This window comes from Pygocentrus nattereri, chromosome 18, assembly GCF_015220715.1.
Source record: "Pygocentrus nattereri isolate fPygNat1 chromosome 18, fPygNat1.pri, whole genome shotgun sequence".
NCBI classification, from domain to species: Eukaryota; Metazoa; Chordata; class Actinopteri; order Characiformes; family Serrasalmidae; genus Pygocentrus; species Pygocentrus nattereri.
In genome coordinates this window covers 38,346,419-38,363,646 of record NC_051228.1, presented here as the reverse complement: position 1 = coordinate 38,363,646, position 17,228 = coordinate 38,346,419, and the positions used below count along the sequence as shown (strand labels likewise).

The following is a 17,228-nucleotide window of genomic DNA, read 5'->3' as shown; positions in this document are numbered from 1 at the left end:
CAACCCCATATCATCATCATCCCTCCTCCACCAAACTTTACAGCTGGCACAGTGCAGTCAGGCAGGTAACGTTCTCCTGGCATTCGCCAAACCCAGACTCGTCCATCAGACTGACAGATAAAGGTGTTCACTGATCCAGAGTTGCTGCGGTTCCTAAACACTTTTCAATAATACTACTCACATTTGATCTTGGGACATCTAAGAGGGAAGAAATTTTGCAATCTGTTGCAATCTTGGTCCTATTACAGCACCACACTAGGCTGCATGGCCAGGTGCGTGAGTTTACACCTGTGGCAGTGAGACTGAATGAAACGCCTGAATTCAATGATTAAGAGGTGTGTCCCAATACTTTTGTCCATATAGTGTACTTGAATTTCGCTGAAAAAAAGAGTTCCTTACATGTTTAAATAACGGTGCATAATGAACTAATTGGGATGTAAACAGTCTTTCGTGAATGGTTTGACGTGACCCGGCTCAGGGTAGAGAAACTTGCTGACTCAGTGGCGGCGGTGATGATCAGTAGGATCACAATGTCCACAACACAAATATAAGCATCAAAACACATATTCAGTGTTAATGATGCTAATATAGTGGAAAATGTGGAATAAGTGTTATTTGGGGACTGTTTTGCCTTGAACCACCTCACTGCATGTACCAACAGTCCAAAGGCTTACTTCAAAACTACTGTACAACAGGAATCGGGAATCGGGCAGAGTGTGTACGTTCTAATTTCTGCGAGGGAGGTATTAAACTCGTCAAGACATCTGGTTCTTGTCACCACCACTGTGAGCAAGTCTGACTTGGCAAGCGTCTCTAGAACGGGGATTTTCACATCAAACCACTCTGAATTCATTTTTAGTTTGTTTAAATCTTAATCATGGAATTACAGGGAAATTGGTGGAGTTCCACTCCTGGTTTTCCAGACCTAGATTAAGGCAAATCTTGGAGTAAAAGAATTTCCAACGGGGAAATCGGCAGACTAGGCTTGATCCACGTCCGGGAACCCAGGCCTTGGCTAGCTTTGTTAGTACTGTAGTTATTCAGCATGAGTTAATTAATCCCTGTAATTTCATCTGTTTCTGTGAATTTCAGTAATGACTTGTTTTTTGGTTTGTGCTTTTGTTTGTTTTCTAAAACCAGTGTTTTTGGCCTTGTGCCATACTGATAATCAAACGTCATGCTTCTGATGCATCTCTGTGGAAAAGATGATTTTAAATGGGTACCCAAAACGGATCAACTTGAGTGAATTTTATTCTTCAAAATAATGATTTAGATAATGATTCTGTTGTACGTCTCAAGACAGCGCGCCACACGACTGACGGAGAATTTTTGTATTTCAAAAAATGACACGAACAGCACAAAACAAACCCCATGCTAACATTGCTACTACTGACCTGCTGCCTGTCTGTTCGCTTTCTTTGACTTTGTCTATTTGTGCCACTGGCTGAACTGTACAGAACCACTAAGGAGTGTTGAATAGTGATTTTGATTAAAAACAAAGAAAAAAGAACAAAGAAACGCAGTCTTAACCGTTGCTTCACCACTTGGCTGCACGCTATATTTTCAAAGGGGCATTCCACCAACTAAGTCATGCATGATTAGATCAAGATGTAAACAAAGTCATTCAGAGTAGCTTATTGGGAAAAAAACGCAGTCAGAACTGTTTACAGTGCACTGTTAGAAATGAAGGTTCTGTTCAGGTACATTATTCGTTTATCAAGGTACCAACAGTGTAGATGTTCCCTCAAAGCTCCAGCAGTGGGTTTAAGGTCTGATTGTGGAGCTTAAATCAGTTCCTCCAGGTGAAAAGTTGGTATTTGTTCCTTTTCATAACCGAATGTTTTAAAACAGAACAGTAGAGTAAAAGCCTGGAGGCGAGGCGAGGCAGGGTGTGTGGAGTCAGTCCAGCTTAGAACATCATTTCAGTGGATTATGGTTCAGTTATGTTCCCTGACTAAAGGCACTGAGATGGAGCCTTGAGGGTTCCCCAGTGACTAGAGGGGATGGTTGGGCTTGGGGCTGGAGCTTGGGTTTGGGCCTGGGGTTCATGGTTGGGGTTGGGTTTGGGCCTGGGGTTCATGGTTGGGGTTGGGTTTGGGGCTGGATGTTGGGTTTGGGGCTGGATATTGGGTTTGCGGTTGGGATGCAGGAGCCCATCCCAGCACTCAGTGGGTAGAAGGCAGGAAATCACTAATTTTATTTACCCCTTTTTACCGTTATCAACATTACATTTACACTTCAGAACATGTGTAGCTTCACTGGTTGTTGGGATTGCAAATAAAACAGTTATATATGTGCTGTAGGCATCCCCTTCCTATCACCACCACTGTAAAGACATCCGAGTTGGTACGTTTCTCTGCAGTATAACATTCTGAATGACTTTGTTTACATCTCAACGACTGAATTGTACAAGAATAAAAAATAAATAAAAAAAAATCGGTGGAACTTCCCTTTAAAGGTGTTTCTAGCATCAGATCGTCTACATGTACCACACAGCTGTACTGAAAATGAGATGGTGAGTTTGACGCTGCCTCCTGTGCTGATCCTCTGGATGTGCTGTGGGTTTACGAGTGTATGTACACTGTTAGGACACAGACGAGATGGGGTTGTGTGGGGAGCCCATTTGGGTCAGAACTTTGTCGAGCCACTGCAGAGGCCCGTGCAGGTGGATCTCTATCCAGCAGGGGGTGCTGGTGACGTCCTGGCGGTGGTATTCTGCTCCCCAGCCCTAAAGGGAGGAAGACGGAAGAGAGCGTTCGCCATTAATGCGGCAGTGACGGGTCTAAAGAGCACCAGGAACCAAACTCACATTCCTGACGTGGCGTTTGCAGCATGAATGCACTCATTTTCTCTACCTCGAACCACTTTTGTGTACGTCTGTCAGGTGGGGTGAGAATGTAATGTTACATTTCCAAGGGCTTAGTCAAATAAACAGTAACTGGAGAACTCGTGAACCCTGGAGGACTGCAGTGAGTTTTGGCAGTACAGCAGTCTGCCATCAGCATGCCAAAGATCAGAATAACTGTCTGCAATTTGCGTAGCAACACACACAGAAGACATTCCATCTGGATGCCCTCCTACTACCTCAACCGTCTCCTTTCCTGGCTGGGAGGGAAAACAAGGCCAAAGGCCATGAGTCACCTTTGCCTTCACTAATCCAGGGAATCCAGTTATTGAAAAAACGTACAGTTCATAGTGAAAACAAGATCATAAAGTCAAGCTTTTGTGAAATATCTTCAGATACAGAATATCCCTGTCCGCTGACATGGCATCCCTAGCATGCACAAGTCTCATTGGCCTAAACTTCAACCTACTCCTTGTTGACAATGTGCTACTCTCCCATCGCAGCCCAGCATTCTCGACTCGGAGCTTCTTGCCTACCCAGCTAACTTTAAGCTTAGATCAGTCTAACCATGGTGGCCGACTGGTTATGACTTCGTTTTCCTCCTTTGGTGACGCCTCCTTTCACGTGATTGGCTGCTGGTTCACGCTTTGATGTGCATGGTTATTCACAGCCTAAATATCTAAACCCGAGTTAACGGAGAAAGTTGTTAACCGCTGTTGTGAAACGGGTTAACTGCGTCTGTTGGGTTTCTTGAAGCTGAGACTTATTAAGAAAGCCTAAATTAAACCTGCTTCGTCAGACAGACCTCAAGTCCAAGTCCACCACTTCTTGCTGTCCAATTCCAAGTCATAACCCTAACACCACCATAAACACCGCCTGTATCTTTAAGTACTTTCTCCTCGTCTCTGTTCTCTGTTTCTCGGCTCATGTTGCGTCCGTTCTTCTTCGCGACATGATTAACCAGTTGCTTTTTTCCCCTCACTCGAGCATCTTGGACAATGTAACAGTACAAAAAAATCCCAGAAGTTGTTAGGGGGCCTGCTGACGGCTGCAGGACCCCAAGTAGCAGCTTAAGTAGAGTCGTTTACGGTCATTTAGCCACGGTTAAGGGTGCTGGTAGGTCAGTCGTTAGCTAAGAACTGTTTTGTAGTTTTATAATACTTAAAGTACACCAATGTTCAATATAATTACAGTAAACAATTCCCTTGGCGAACAAGAGTTTGTTGACAGTAGGCCACGCTTGCCAAGCAACATAACTTGGCGCATGAATGAAGAATTCATGTGGTAAAATGTGTTAATTGAGTATTACACACCTTTAACATCGCTCAACAGATCATATTTTACAACCACGCAGTCACAGCTCTGGAACAGTTTCATGAAATATTCATTATATTTTCCTGTCCATTCCAATAAACCTTGGAAATCCGGTTTCAGCAGTATATCCCCTTACCTTAACGAAGCTCATTCTGATGGTGCACATCTTCGTGAGCTCGTAGACCACCTCGAAGCCGTGGTTGACTGACTGGGACAGTAGCTGGGCGAACAGCTGGTTGTTGAAGATCTTGAGGCTGCAGCCGCTGGGAATTTTGCAGACAGTGGTGGCGTGGAAGCCATGCTGGTAGTTGCAGTTGCGGCTCTGGACGAAAATACTGCTGTCACTGAGGCACTCGGCGTACACCTCGCCACCCACGTAGTACAGGTGCACTCCTGCGGGACGTTAAAACAAGGCGGCTCATTTTGAATTTCAAAGCATTGCTTTGTTTTAGCTGTCAAATCTCAGATTAGCCAGAAAAGCTCAGCGTTGAACACCAGAGGTTTTGACTTGCAAACAGGCTCACAAACAACTTACTTTCATGTAAATACTTACAGTAAAATCTCCATGACAACACAGGCTACATGTATGCAGGCGGCTTTAATCTGATTTTTCACTTCACACTCTTCTGTCTAAACAGCAAAACATCTCAGGCAACCAGATCTTTTCCCCGTCTGGACTGCTTTTATAAACACAGTCATTTCAGATAAAGATCACATGCAGACAACATGTCTAAGCCCACATATAGGGTGAAGAAAAATCAGCTCCACTTACTGTATAGCTGCACTCTGTAGTTCTACAGTTACAGACTGTAGTCCATCTGTTTCTCTGATACTCTGTTACCCTGTTCTTCAGTGGTCAGGACCCCCATGGACCCTCACAGAGCAGGTGCTATTTGGGTGGTGGGTCATTCTCAGCACTGCAGTAACACTGACGTGGTGGTGGTGTGTTAGTGTGTGTTGCACTGGTCTGAGTGGATCAGACACAGCAGGGCTGCTGGAGTTTTTAAACCCCTCAGTGTCGCTGCTGGACTGAGAACAGTCCACCAACCAAAAATGTGACCACTGATGAAGAGGATGACCAACACAAACTGTGCAGCAGCAGATGAGCTGTCGTCTCTGACTTTACATCTTCAAGGTGAATCGACAAGGTAGGAGTGTCTAATAGAGTGGACAGTGAGTGGACAGTGTTTAAAAACTCCAGCAGCACTGCTGTGTCTGATCCACTCAGACCAGCGCAACACACACTAACACACCACCACCACGTCAGTGTTACTGCAGTGCTGAGAATGACCCACCACCCCAACAGTACCTGCTCTGTGGGGGTCCATGGGGGTCCTGCCCACTGAAGAACAGGGTAACAGAGTATCAGAGAAACAGATGGACTACAGTCTGTAACTGTAGAACTACTGAGTGCAGCTATACAGTAAGTGGAGCTGATAAAGTGGACAGTGAGTGTAGAAACAAGGAGGCGGTCAGAACGTTACGCCTGATCAGTGTGTATTAATAATATCTTTGCCTCTTAATGGTTTAAACAGATACTGTACATTAAGAGGTGATCTACAGTAAAAAGTGACTTACCGGTGCTGTCACAGAAAGGGTTAACTATAAACAGTTAAAAAAAAAAGATCAAAGAGTAAAAGAATAATAATAAAAGTCCGACAATTTCTGAAAACATGCTGGTAATGAGACTGTAAATCCAAGGTTTGAACAGTTTTGTCAACTCGCTATTTACAAACCCGACTTCCTTTCATCGCTTGCCAAGCGGAAACCTTAATAACATCCATTTTTCAAGCCTGCTGCTCTGGGTTATGTCACTCTCCACAAAGGGGCTCTGAGGCATGTGGATAGCACACACACTTGGCAGGCTTTCATGTCGTCCACGTGTAAGAGTGTGTGTGTGTTCTGTGTAACTGCTGGAACTCACGACAACGTTTACTTTTTCCCGATTTTCAGGCGCTCTGCGAGGAGAATCAGACAGCAGGAGAAATGCCAACGTCTGGCAAGTGCGCACTTCTCCTGTGCTTCTCAGCCCTGTAAGCACAGTGTCTACAGGCCGCCACTCGCTGGCGCCACACAAACAGCGACAGGCCTGTGTTCTTTTCTCCTTGTGGTCGCTGGATTAACATTGCAGTGGAACATCATTATCAGGAGCCTAAATTTTGACGAGAGTGTGCGTCAAAACCAACTTTCCAAACTGGAAATCAGCAGAAATGACAAGAAACCATAAACTAGGGGTGATCCGTGCCGAGTCCATGGAGAAGGTGCCCAGCACAGATTTTCCTCCTTTAATATCCCCAATTCTGCTGCTTAACTGATGAGCTTAATCAGGTGTGTTTAAACATCAGCCGCATCAGTGAACTGGCGAAGATTAGTTGTCACTTTGCATGACGACGATGCATATTTTAAACTCTCCTACTGTTTTCTCTTCCAGTAGGAAGCAGAGACCGATGGACAAACCCCATTTATTTTAGGACTGTGCAAAAGTCCCCTAAGGCCCCTAAGAACATTGTCTAAAGCCATTCATCTCGGCGGTACAAAGGAACACGAATGTCTTTTTTTTGTGGCTTCTTGAAGCCCCCACCCGTCTCATGGATACATATCATGTTAAATTTCCACATATGATTTAACAGAAAACATAATGAAGAGTGGAAATCCGGAGTCGGATGACAACGACATTAAATACTGGACTGCCATGAGGAAAGGACTGGAAATGGTTAAGCCAGGGGGGTCAAAGTCAGCCACTAAAGGGGCCACATTACAAAATCTCAATAGATTTGTGGGCCAGAGAAAATATTTTATGTACAGGGATAATACAATAATAAATACAGCGAATCTGTCTCATATGCCATGTAAATATGTAAATAGATATATTTTTATACTTTATTTCTCTTGTACTTTAACTTCTGTCTAGATTTATTTCTATTTTGTATTTTTCTGCATAGTTTATGTGAGTTTATGTGTAATTACATGTCTTGCTACTGAAACATTGCAATTTCCCTGCGGGATCAATAAAGCTCTATCTGTCTGTCTATCTAATCTGTCTATCTGTCTTATGCTGTAACCCGAACTGGCTGCTGTTTATTCAATTACACACAAAAAACCTCAGCAGTAAAATAAGGCACTTGTAGTAAACCTTGAAATACTGCATGAATATTTGATATATTCCAAATGTAAATGTTTAAACCTACCTTTTGCTTGAAGTAGACACCTGGCATCCTTTCTCCGCTGCAAGCTCATTAATGCTTGGGCTCGATTTCTGAGCTGCTAAGCTAACATTAGATGTTTATATTGGTTAAACTGCAGCTGGAATGCCGTTGGTGTGTTTTGGCGTTATGACAGTGTGTAACTGCATAGAATTGTGTAGAACTGAGATGTTGAAGGGCTCTCTTAACTCCAATCAATGGATGGCAGTATAAGTCTTGGTAAAGGTTTCTTCGTCTGTTTTGACAATAATATTTTGACATCTGTGTTTTATTGTCCAGTCGAGTCCATTTTTATCGTTTGCCCGTTTTTAAAACCCGAATTAGAGCTGATTCAAAAAGATGACCCCTGTTATCAGGCACGACACTCACCTTTGCCTATGTGCCTGCGGGTGTGCTCGATGGTGGAGTTGCGGTTGACGTTGGAGAGCAGACCCAGGCAGAAGCGGTTCTTGTTGTTGGACGGGTCTGTGAAGCCGTCCACCAGGATGCTCCGGGATGAGGCGTGGAAAGTCTCACCCACTCGGTTGTTGAGTTCATAGTAGGCTACGGAGCACCAGTGCTCCGGCTCCTCATAACAGACTGGCCGCAAATCTAAAAGAAGACGATGCACAGACTTACAGTTAAAGACGCAACATCATGACCGCCTCCTCGTTTCTACGCTCACTGTCCACTTTATCAGCTCCACTTACTGTATAGCTGCACTCTGTAGTTCTACAGTTACAGACTGTAGTCCATCTGTTTCTCTGATACTCTGTTACCCTGTTCTTCAGTGGTCAGGACCCCCATGGACCCCCACAGAGCGGGTGCTATTTGGGTGTTGGGTCATTCTCAGCACTGCAGTGACACTGACGTGGTGGTGGTGTGTTAGTGTGTGTTGTGCTGGTCTGAGTGGATCAGACACAGCAGTGCTGCTGGAGTTTTTAAACACTGTCCACTCTATTAGACACTCCTACCTTGTCGGTCCACCTTGTAGATGTAAAGTCAGAGACGACAGCTCATCTGCTGCTGCACAGTTTGTGTTGGTCATCCTCTCCTCCTTCATCAGTGGTCACAGGACGCTGCCCACAGGACGCTGTTGGCTGGATATTTTTGGTTGGTGGACTGTTCTCAGTCCAGCAGCGACACTGAGGAGTTTAAAAACTCCAACAGCACTGCTGTGTCTGATCCACTCAGACCAGCACAACACACACTAACACACCACTAACAGTACCTGCTCTGTGAGGGTCCATGGGGGTCCTGACCACTGAAGAACAGGGTAACAGAGTATCAGAGAAACAGATGGACTACAGTCTGTAACTGTAGAACTACAGAGTGCAGCTATACAGTAAGTGGAGCTGATGAAGTGGACAACGAATGGTTTTCCATCCAGGTCCTGGAGTCCCTGCCATGCACGTTTTAATATAACTTACTGTAATGTCACTGTTCATTTGAGGAAGGACTTGTTGATGAGCTGAATTAGGCGTGTTAGGCCAAACAAAACACTACAACGTGCAGAGCAGGGCTACTCCAGGACCAGGGCTGAGAAACAGTGGACCGTGGGTGTTCTCTGTACCTCTGTGTGGAGCAGATAGGGTAAGTTTAATCGGGTTAGAGGGTTCTCCTGGCTTCACGTCCTCTGGGGGGCTGGTTTCCATCATGCTGTAAGGTGGTGGCGGGGTCTCGGCTGTTTAATAGGTGGAGAAAATAAAGAGTAACGATCGCTGCGTTTTAAGTGATACTTCCAAAGGACCAATGTGCTGGAAAACGGAGTTCTCCTCACTTATCGAAATAAGAGTTGATGTATTATGTAAACATTGCTAAAGTTTCAAAACATACCACGGATGATGGATGCCTCAGGAATAACAAACATAGCAGTTTCACTTACGGCATTTGGTAGACACTCTTACCCAGAGCGACTTACAATTTGATTTCATTTTACACAAGGAGGTGACGGTAGTGTTGGGAGTCTTGCCCAAGGACTCTTATTGGTATAGTGTAGGGTGGTTACCCAGGCAGGGACTGAGCCCCAGTCTACAGCATAGAGGGCAGAGGTGTTACCCACTACACTACACAAACAACAGCGAACAGCAGGCACATAACCAGCGGTGTACCTGTGATGTGGTAAGGGCTTGCAGGGTCAGCGGTGCTGCTGGGGGAGCTGGGGTAGCTGTGTGCAGTGGGGGACTGCAGAGAGCTGGATGGAGAGGCGGAGAAGGAGCTGCAGGGCATCGGGGGGAAGGAGTCTGGGAAAGTGGCGTTCTGCGGCATCAGTGGCTCGTTGTGTAGGGAAGCGTTGCGGAACTTGGCCAGCAAGCTGTGCTGAGGGTTGAACTCACTGTGACGAGGCACCAGGACCGGCGGCAACACTGAGGAATCAAAGGAAAAGAGAGGACTTTTTATGAAATAATACAGATCTGTAATGAGGAGGGGCTGTGATCAGGCATGAAGCTCACAGGGCACAATAAATAATTAGTACTGCATATTGCAGCCCTATTAATATTGTATATTGCTGTTTTTAGGATTGAATATTGCAGCCTGTTAGTTGAGTCTAATGTGGCGATAACCATTAGCAAACTACACTGTGCATAGCAGACAGACCTGGTGTCTCCACGCGGCGGTAATGGTAGGGGTTCACACAGATGTCCTTCTGCTTGGAGCCAAAGGCAAACTCACAGCAGTCCAGGGCTTTCAGTTCGTGGTGAGACTGCAGGTCCGGCCAACGCCACACGCGGCAGTAGATGACGTGAGGCAGGCCCTTCCGATGGGACACCTGCAGCCTTCCGTCCAGCGAGCGTGGGATGGTCACACATTTGCTGGGCTGACCCGGGCAGCTCAGAGCTTTCTCCAGCTCCTCCATCGCCCCTTTCTTCTTCTTCAGCTTCTTCACCAGGGAGTCCACGGCCTTCTCGGCCCACTTCTCCTCCTCGTCTCCCTGCTTCCAGCCCAGCAGGCGCTTCACGGCCGGGCTGGTGAAGGAGAACAGCGAGGTGATGGATGAGGTGGAGTGCATCTGGCCACAGAGAGCAACAAAGCTCAGAGGGAATTAGAGCAGGATGGGCTGGAATGGCTTCCTCTCAGCCGAGATCCAGCTGAACTTGACGGTGAACCCCCTGATGGGGAAGGCCCAGAGTATGGGTATTACTCCTTTTATCTGCTGGAAAAAAAAACAGGCATGTGAAGTATTCGTTGAAGAGGAGAAGCTAAAACTAAAAGCACTTGAAAGGAACAACAAAAAAAGGAGTGCTCTTCGAAAATCGGTGCCCAACTCTCCAGGAACAATAGTTCTAAGAGAACTGGCCAAAGCATTTATGAAAATCTCTTTGTGCTGGAATCTAATACCCTGCTCCTCATTACACCTCCACCTCATTAGAGCTCCGCCGGGACTTCAGCCGCATCACTGAGTGACTTCTGCCCTCAGCAGGCTTTAGAGCTCCTCACTACTACACACTAGATCTCTATTCACTCATTTAACAAAACTAACCTGACCTGCAGAAACCAAGAACCACATTTTGTAATATTTGGGTCAAGTTCAATCAGCCAGAGTTGGCGTGTGGAGAGCTTTTGAGAGCTGTTACAGCGCACTGTAAGTGGGCCACTGTGCTGGGCTTCCCCTGCTTCATCACACCTGATTCAACTCATCAGTTAATAAACAAGGCCCTTGTGAGGGTAAAGGAATGGGTACGCCAAAAAATCCCCCTTTATCCAAAATAAAGTCATGAGGTATGAGTGTTAAGGGCCTAATGCAGCCAATAAGTAATGGAATTTGCAGTGGTGGACAGTAACTGAGTACCTGAGTAACTGAGTATCTGAGTAAATGTAATTAGTTTCTGTACTTTAGTATTTTTGGTGTATCTGTACTGAAGTTTCTCCGTTCTGGACTTTTTCCTTTCACTCCACTACATTTCAGAGTCTAATATCCGACTTTTTCCTCCTACATTTTGAGAAATCTGTGGTTCCTTTTGGTTTCTGTGTGTATAAAAACGTAACATGTCAAAACGAAAGAAGCGCAAAGCCAGAGCACCAATCAGGGCCCAGCGGTCACTTTGTTTAGAGCTGGTTTTGACCTGTTGGTCATACCGACCCAGTGCAGCACGCGGTTCAACGTCAGCGCAGCAGCGTAAAACTTTGGGAGAGTCTGTTCAACATAAATGATGAACTAACCTAACTTTGTGTAAATAGAGCTCAATATAGAAATATGTCCACATATGCAGTCGAGACTGACGCGGCTTTTTTCTGAATTTCTACAAACACCATTTCATTTTATAGTAAATGAGTTTGGGCTGGTTTATGTTTATGAACAGACGCCTACAGATCAACATAGTAAAGGAGCTCATCTGTGATCCTGAGTTTAAAGCCAGTTTTTATTCAACTTAAACTTGGAACTAAGTTGTAAATAAATCTGAAACTGAAACTTTGCTTGTGTGTAAAAAGTGATTTCAGAGCCACTCGGTTCTCCCTGATGGAAACTGTTTACCTTCAGTGTTTTGTGCTTCTGATCATTTTAATAGACGTCAGCGTCACTAATTAATGACGTTCTATTAAAAGACTGGTTTACCAAGAGAGACGCTGGAGGACTTTCACCTGAAATGAGTTCATGAAGCCAGTCTGGTTATAAAAATGATAACAGGACATCAGAGCCAGAATTACTCTTTTAGTACTTTTACTTTATACTTAAGTACATTTGAAGGGAAATACTTTAGTACTTTTACTCAAGTGGAGGTCTAAAGGGAGGAACTTCTACTTTTACTGGAGGAATATTTTACCTTGGGGGGTCTCGACTTTAACTCAGGTACAGGGTTTGTGCACCTACGCTCTTAGAGAATGTGTTGCATACGGTTCTATGTAGAACCTTTAAGAAAAGGGTCCTACACAGCACCAAAAAAGGGCTCTGCTACTGTTATTTTGTCAAGCTTGTAATAGTGGAAGACCTCTTTTTGGAACCATTTCCAACAAGGTTGTGTATAAAACCACATACAGCACAACCTGAGGAACCACACAGCGCTGCCTCACGGCAACAACTACTGCATCTTCATTTTACTAAAAAACAGTGAAATAAAATCTGTTTTCTTATTTAATTGTGGAAAAGGTGTTTTTTTTTTTTTTACTTTGAAAGGGTAAATACTTCCCGACATCACACGACCAGGAATTCTGATCATGATGTTTTTATCACCCTACACTCCAAACCCCAACTGAAACTAAAACTTTTCTGCTCTTGCTCTCAATAAAAGGATAAAAGGATGTTTTTAGAGAAAAATGAAATTTTATATTGTTTTATTATTATTATATGATACCGTATGGCACAACTGCCCCTCAACTGCCCATGTAACCCACTAAAATTTTAGAAATCAATATTTTTTTCCCCAAAAAATGTCCATTATTTAATCAATGCGAAATAACAAACACTCATATAGAATCTAAACAGAATAAGAGTCTGGCAGAACTATAAAGCTAAAGTTTAGTGTGTTTGTGGTAAAGGAGGAGGAGGAGGAGGAGGAGGAGGAGGAGGGGGGGGGGGGTTATCAATGTGATTTTTTCAGTGAACCATTGCTTTTAAAAGGTGGTTGGACTAGTAGCTGGACTCTAATGGCAAAAGGTAAAAAGGGAGGTCAGTAAAAGGGAAAGAAAGAGAGAAAAGAGAAGAAAAGAGGAGGGAAAAAAACAATAAAGTGCGCTAATAAAGGCAGCTCAGCTGCTCCGGACTCCCAGGCGGAGTGGCTCCTTATGAAACTGGCGTCTCCCAGTCTGAGAGCTCAGATAGGCTTAATCACCTCGCTCGGGCTCGATCCCGATCCCAGCCCCAGCCCCTGCCCCTGCCCCAGCGCCGAGCCGCGGGCTGCGGCTCCTCACACAGGCAGACTGCTAGGGGGTTCACTAGTCCGAGAGGGAGAGACAGAAGTTTGGGGCTGCGTAGGTAAAGTAGGTGAGGTCAGCGGTGGGCTGGGGGGCTGCAGCAGCATCGGAGGCTGAGAAAACAGCGCCGGCGCTCACCCCGCCTCCAGCGCCGCGCTCCTGTCTGGAGCAACAAGTTCGCGAAGCTGCTGGAAGCACGAAAAGCAGGGGAGGCGCGGAGCAGCGCGCTGCCACTTGTCGCCCCCAAACCCTCCACACTCAGCGGTGGACTCGCTGCGCACATGAACACGCCTTTATGAGAATAACCCCCAGTCGGGCAGAAGTAACCGAAGGCCAGAGCGCCTCTTACCTGTGTCGGTCCGCGGTCGGGGCAGCGGCTCTGCGGCTCTGCGCCGTGTTCTGCGGCCGCGCTCTCCAGCCTCGCTCTGATTGGAGGTGTAGCGCGTGTTTGGACTCCACGGCAGCAGCGCCCGGCGTCAGTCTGACTGGAGCCGCAGTGCCTTCGTGCGCGATTCATCCGCAGCGCTGGAACTCTCCCAGCGGCCGGCTTACACGAGCTCCCAGCTCGCCGGGTCCTGCCTCGTTCCACCTTAAACCGCGCCGCGTTTAAGGTGGACCGGGAAAGTTCCCTGACCCCAGCTTCGTGGTTATGTCCCAAAGCTGACACTGTGTTGTTTTGGCCTTAAAAAATATGGGAAAGGCTGCGGTTTGCCGCGGGGCTACACCTGCCAGTCCTCTCCCCTTACAGAGAGAGGGAGGGAGAGGGTTACTGAGAGTCAGGGGCCCGTTTTTATGCGACCCCCGTGTTCTGGGACCACTCAGATTCACACTTGCCAGGTGAACGAGTAACATCCCCGTGCCCCCGTTTCTCATTTAAGCCCCACGCACGTCTCGCTCCTTCGCAGCAGAGTGAAAGAAGAAAGGCTGGGGGGAGCGGGGGGGGGGGGGGGGTCCCTCTTTGGCGGGGTGCCAGGAGTTTTATCGATGGATCTATTTCCAGAGCGCTCCTCGTTGCGGATGGATACGTTTCGATTTAGTGCGCGCGGTGGCCGGTCTAGTTAATGACGCAAGCCGGGATGGCGACAGAGAGTCTAGAAGTTTGACATTTTCACAGTTTACAGCAACTGCAGGGGGAGCAGAGCGGCGCTCCTGGTAATGAGGGCGGACGTGCGTTTCCAATACAAAGAGAGCCAGGGACGGTCCGAGTAACGGCCATCCGTCAAGGTGTGCTGACCACCAAACACGGCCCGTAAGGCAGAGCGGAGGAGGAGGAGGGCAGGCAGAAGCTGACAGTTTACATTCTCACAGTGGGCTCAGGTTTTTGGGTCTGTCAGCAGTGCATTACCTTGTAATGCAATAAGGGCGCTCCGGTTCAGGGAGAGATGGATTAAGCGAGTCTTGCTGATAAGGAGAGAGGGAGAGAGGGAGAGAGGGAGAGATAAAGGGAGGGAAGGCCAAACAGGATGCTGTTCCCCAGGGTGCAGAGCAGGCTGGTGCTGAGTAAACTGCATTCCACACTGTGGACTCAGACAATGGCTAGAACACTTAAATAGCTCTAAAACGAGTGTTTCTCAACCCTGCACCCTGCTGCTGCTCCGACAGGCCCACTTAAACTAGGCCTTGCTTAAAAACACACACACACACACACGGACCAGGCGTAACATCATGACCACCTCCTTGTTTTTACACTCACTGTCCACTTTATCAGCTCCACTGACCGTATAGCTGCACTCTGTAGTTCTACAGTTACAGACTGTAGTCCATCTGTTTCTCTGATACTCTGTTACCCTGTTCTTCAGTGGTCAGGACCCCCATGGACCCTCACAGAGCAGGTACTATTTGGGTGGTGGGTCATTCTCAGCACTGCAGTAACACTGACGTGGTGCTGGTCTAAGTGGATCAGACTCAGCAGAGCTGATGGAGTTTTTAAACACCTCAGTGTCGCTGCTGGACTGAGAATCGTGCACCAACCAAAATATCCAGCCGACAGCGTCCTGTGACCACTGATGAAGGACTAGAGGATGACCAAAACAAACTGTGCAGCAGCAGATGAGCTGTCGTCCCTGACTTTACATCTACAAGGTGGACCGACAAGGTAGGAGTGTCTAACAGAGTGGACAGTGAGTGGACACAGTGAGTACTTTGTTTTACCATTTGAGCTGAAAAAAGTTACCACCTATTAAGCACGACCCACTTAATCACTTAAAAGACAAAATCCTCGTCTTCCTGTTAAACAGACTTTCAGCCACTAAAACGTCTGATGTTTGATTGTCACTGCGTTAAATAATACTGACTCATAATACGTTTCACCCCCTCCCCCCTCTGGCCGTCCCATCTGTCATCGAATAAACACGTCCTACTAGTTCAGAGACCAGTACTGGTACTGCAGGAAATATGATTTCTGATTGATCTTGACTTTAAACAGGGAAAGCAGTAAGATGTTTCGGGCAGGAGGTACTAGAGGAGGCGGTTTCTTAGTGAGCCAGATAACTCAGACAATAGAAGGAGACGAAACAGGACTGACAGTGAGTCTGAGTTTTACGTCACACAATTAAGTGACCCTTATTAGTCCCACAACAAGGAAATTTCACCTCTGTGCAGTGAAACACCACATACACACTAGTGAGCGCACACACACTAGGGGGCAGTGAGCACGCTTGCCCGGAGCGGTGGGCAGCCCTATCCGCAGCACCCGGGGAGCAGTCGGGGGTTAGGTGTCTTGCTCAAGGACACCTCAATCATGTGCTGTCGGCTCTGGGGATCGAACCGGCGACCTGGTCACAGGGCTGGTTCCCTGACCTCCAGCCCACGACTGCCCCAGAATAAACGCCAGGCACCGCTGGGATTTTTTTATGTCACGTCTCCTTCTGTGAGTTTATTGGCTGGTGGTAAAGCAGAAAAGTTTCCCCATTATCTGATTACTCAAGCATGAAAACATGTTGATCAGATTACTGACAAAATCTGATTTTCTGCAGTTTTCAGTGCATGTAAACACTCCTTGTCAAACCCTCGACATCACAAATCTCTTACATAACATGGTCACATGCACCGACGCTGAGTTTTGAGATGTTTTTGGCCTCAAATGTCTTTATGTACTTCAAACATGGAGAGATACACGCGGGATGTAAAGCAATACAGTAACCAAAGATTTAGTAGTTTCACCACTATCTACATATAAAAACTCGGAGGATACACATTAATCAGACATCATGCATTATAATGCATTGGAGTGGGAATCTTCCCGTAATGGGAAATTCCACTGATGTGGGGGGGTAAAAATCAGCATTATTCATTCACTGAGATGTAAACAAAGTAATTCAAAATGGTCTGATTTAAAATGAAACTTGGAATCGGAATAGTTCACAGCGGTGGTGATGGGAACCAGATGTCTGAAGAGTTTAATGCCTCCAAAAGCTCCCTCACAGAAAGTTATTCCATGAAACGGTTGTGGATACGCTGCCATCTGACGTCTGAGACATTGTTTACGGTAGTTTTGAGGCAAGGCTTTGGTCTGTAACATGTTTAAAATGTATTCAAAGTGCAGAGGTACAATGCAGTGTGTTATAAGGCAAAATAGTCTCCAAAGAAAGCTTATTTTTCCCCAGATTTATCAATATTTTACCATCAACATTATACACAACACCCAGCAGACTCTTGTAGGTTGACTGGTCATTTTGGATACTAAATAAAATGACTATATAAGCATTGTAGACATTAGCCAAGTTTAACTGCAGCCTAATAATCCTTTAATAATCAAACCAATAGCTCAATCGGAATAGAATACGTCCATGTAAGCACCTCAATCGGAATAGTCTAGTCTGATTGAGGCCATTTGGAAGTTTCTATCCGATTGAATGAGGCGATTAAACCTGTTAATAATCCATTAAATAGAAGAATAATATCCGTGTAAGCGCCTGTATCCGATTACATTCCCTATCGGAAAGTTTCAGTCCGTTCTGCATGTGCGTCGCGTCACAGTGAGAGTTTATACCGTTCAACACGGCGGAGCAGAAACTGGTCTGCAGAGGAGACGAAGT

At 46.1% G+C, this 17,228-nt stretch overlaps 1 protein-coding gene across 2 annotated transcripts; it reads right to left on the bottom strand.

Moving 5' to 3' along the window:
• Positions 1-1,860: 1,860 nt before the first annotated feature.
• smad9 (SMAD family member 9) lies at positions 1,861-13,690 on the bottom strand. Of its 2 annotated transcripts, none has more exons than XM_017717116.2 (7): positions 13,541-13,690; positions 9,940-10,495; positions 9,453-9,707; positions 8,915-9,025; positions 7,732-7,953; positions 4,296-4,552; positions 1,861-2,728 (listed from the first exon to the last, which is right to left on the bottom strand). In XM_017717116.2, the coding sequence occupies exons 2-7, from the start codon at positions 10,349-10,351 to the stop codon at positions 2,585-2,587; spliced, it is 1,401 nt and encodes a 466-aa protein (XP_017572605.1). In that variant the 5' UTR covers positions 10,352-10,495; positions 13,541-13,690; the 3' UTR covers positions 1,861-2,584. The 2 variants fall into 2 exon arrangements, with proteins under 2 accessions (XP_017572605.1, XP_017572606.1); XM_017717117.2 differs by having other exon boundaries at positions 9,940-10,492.
• Between the last annotated feature and the right edge of the window lie 3,538 nt (positions 13,691-17,228).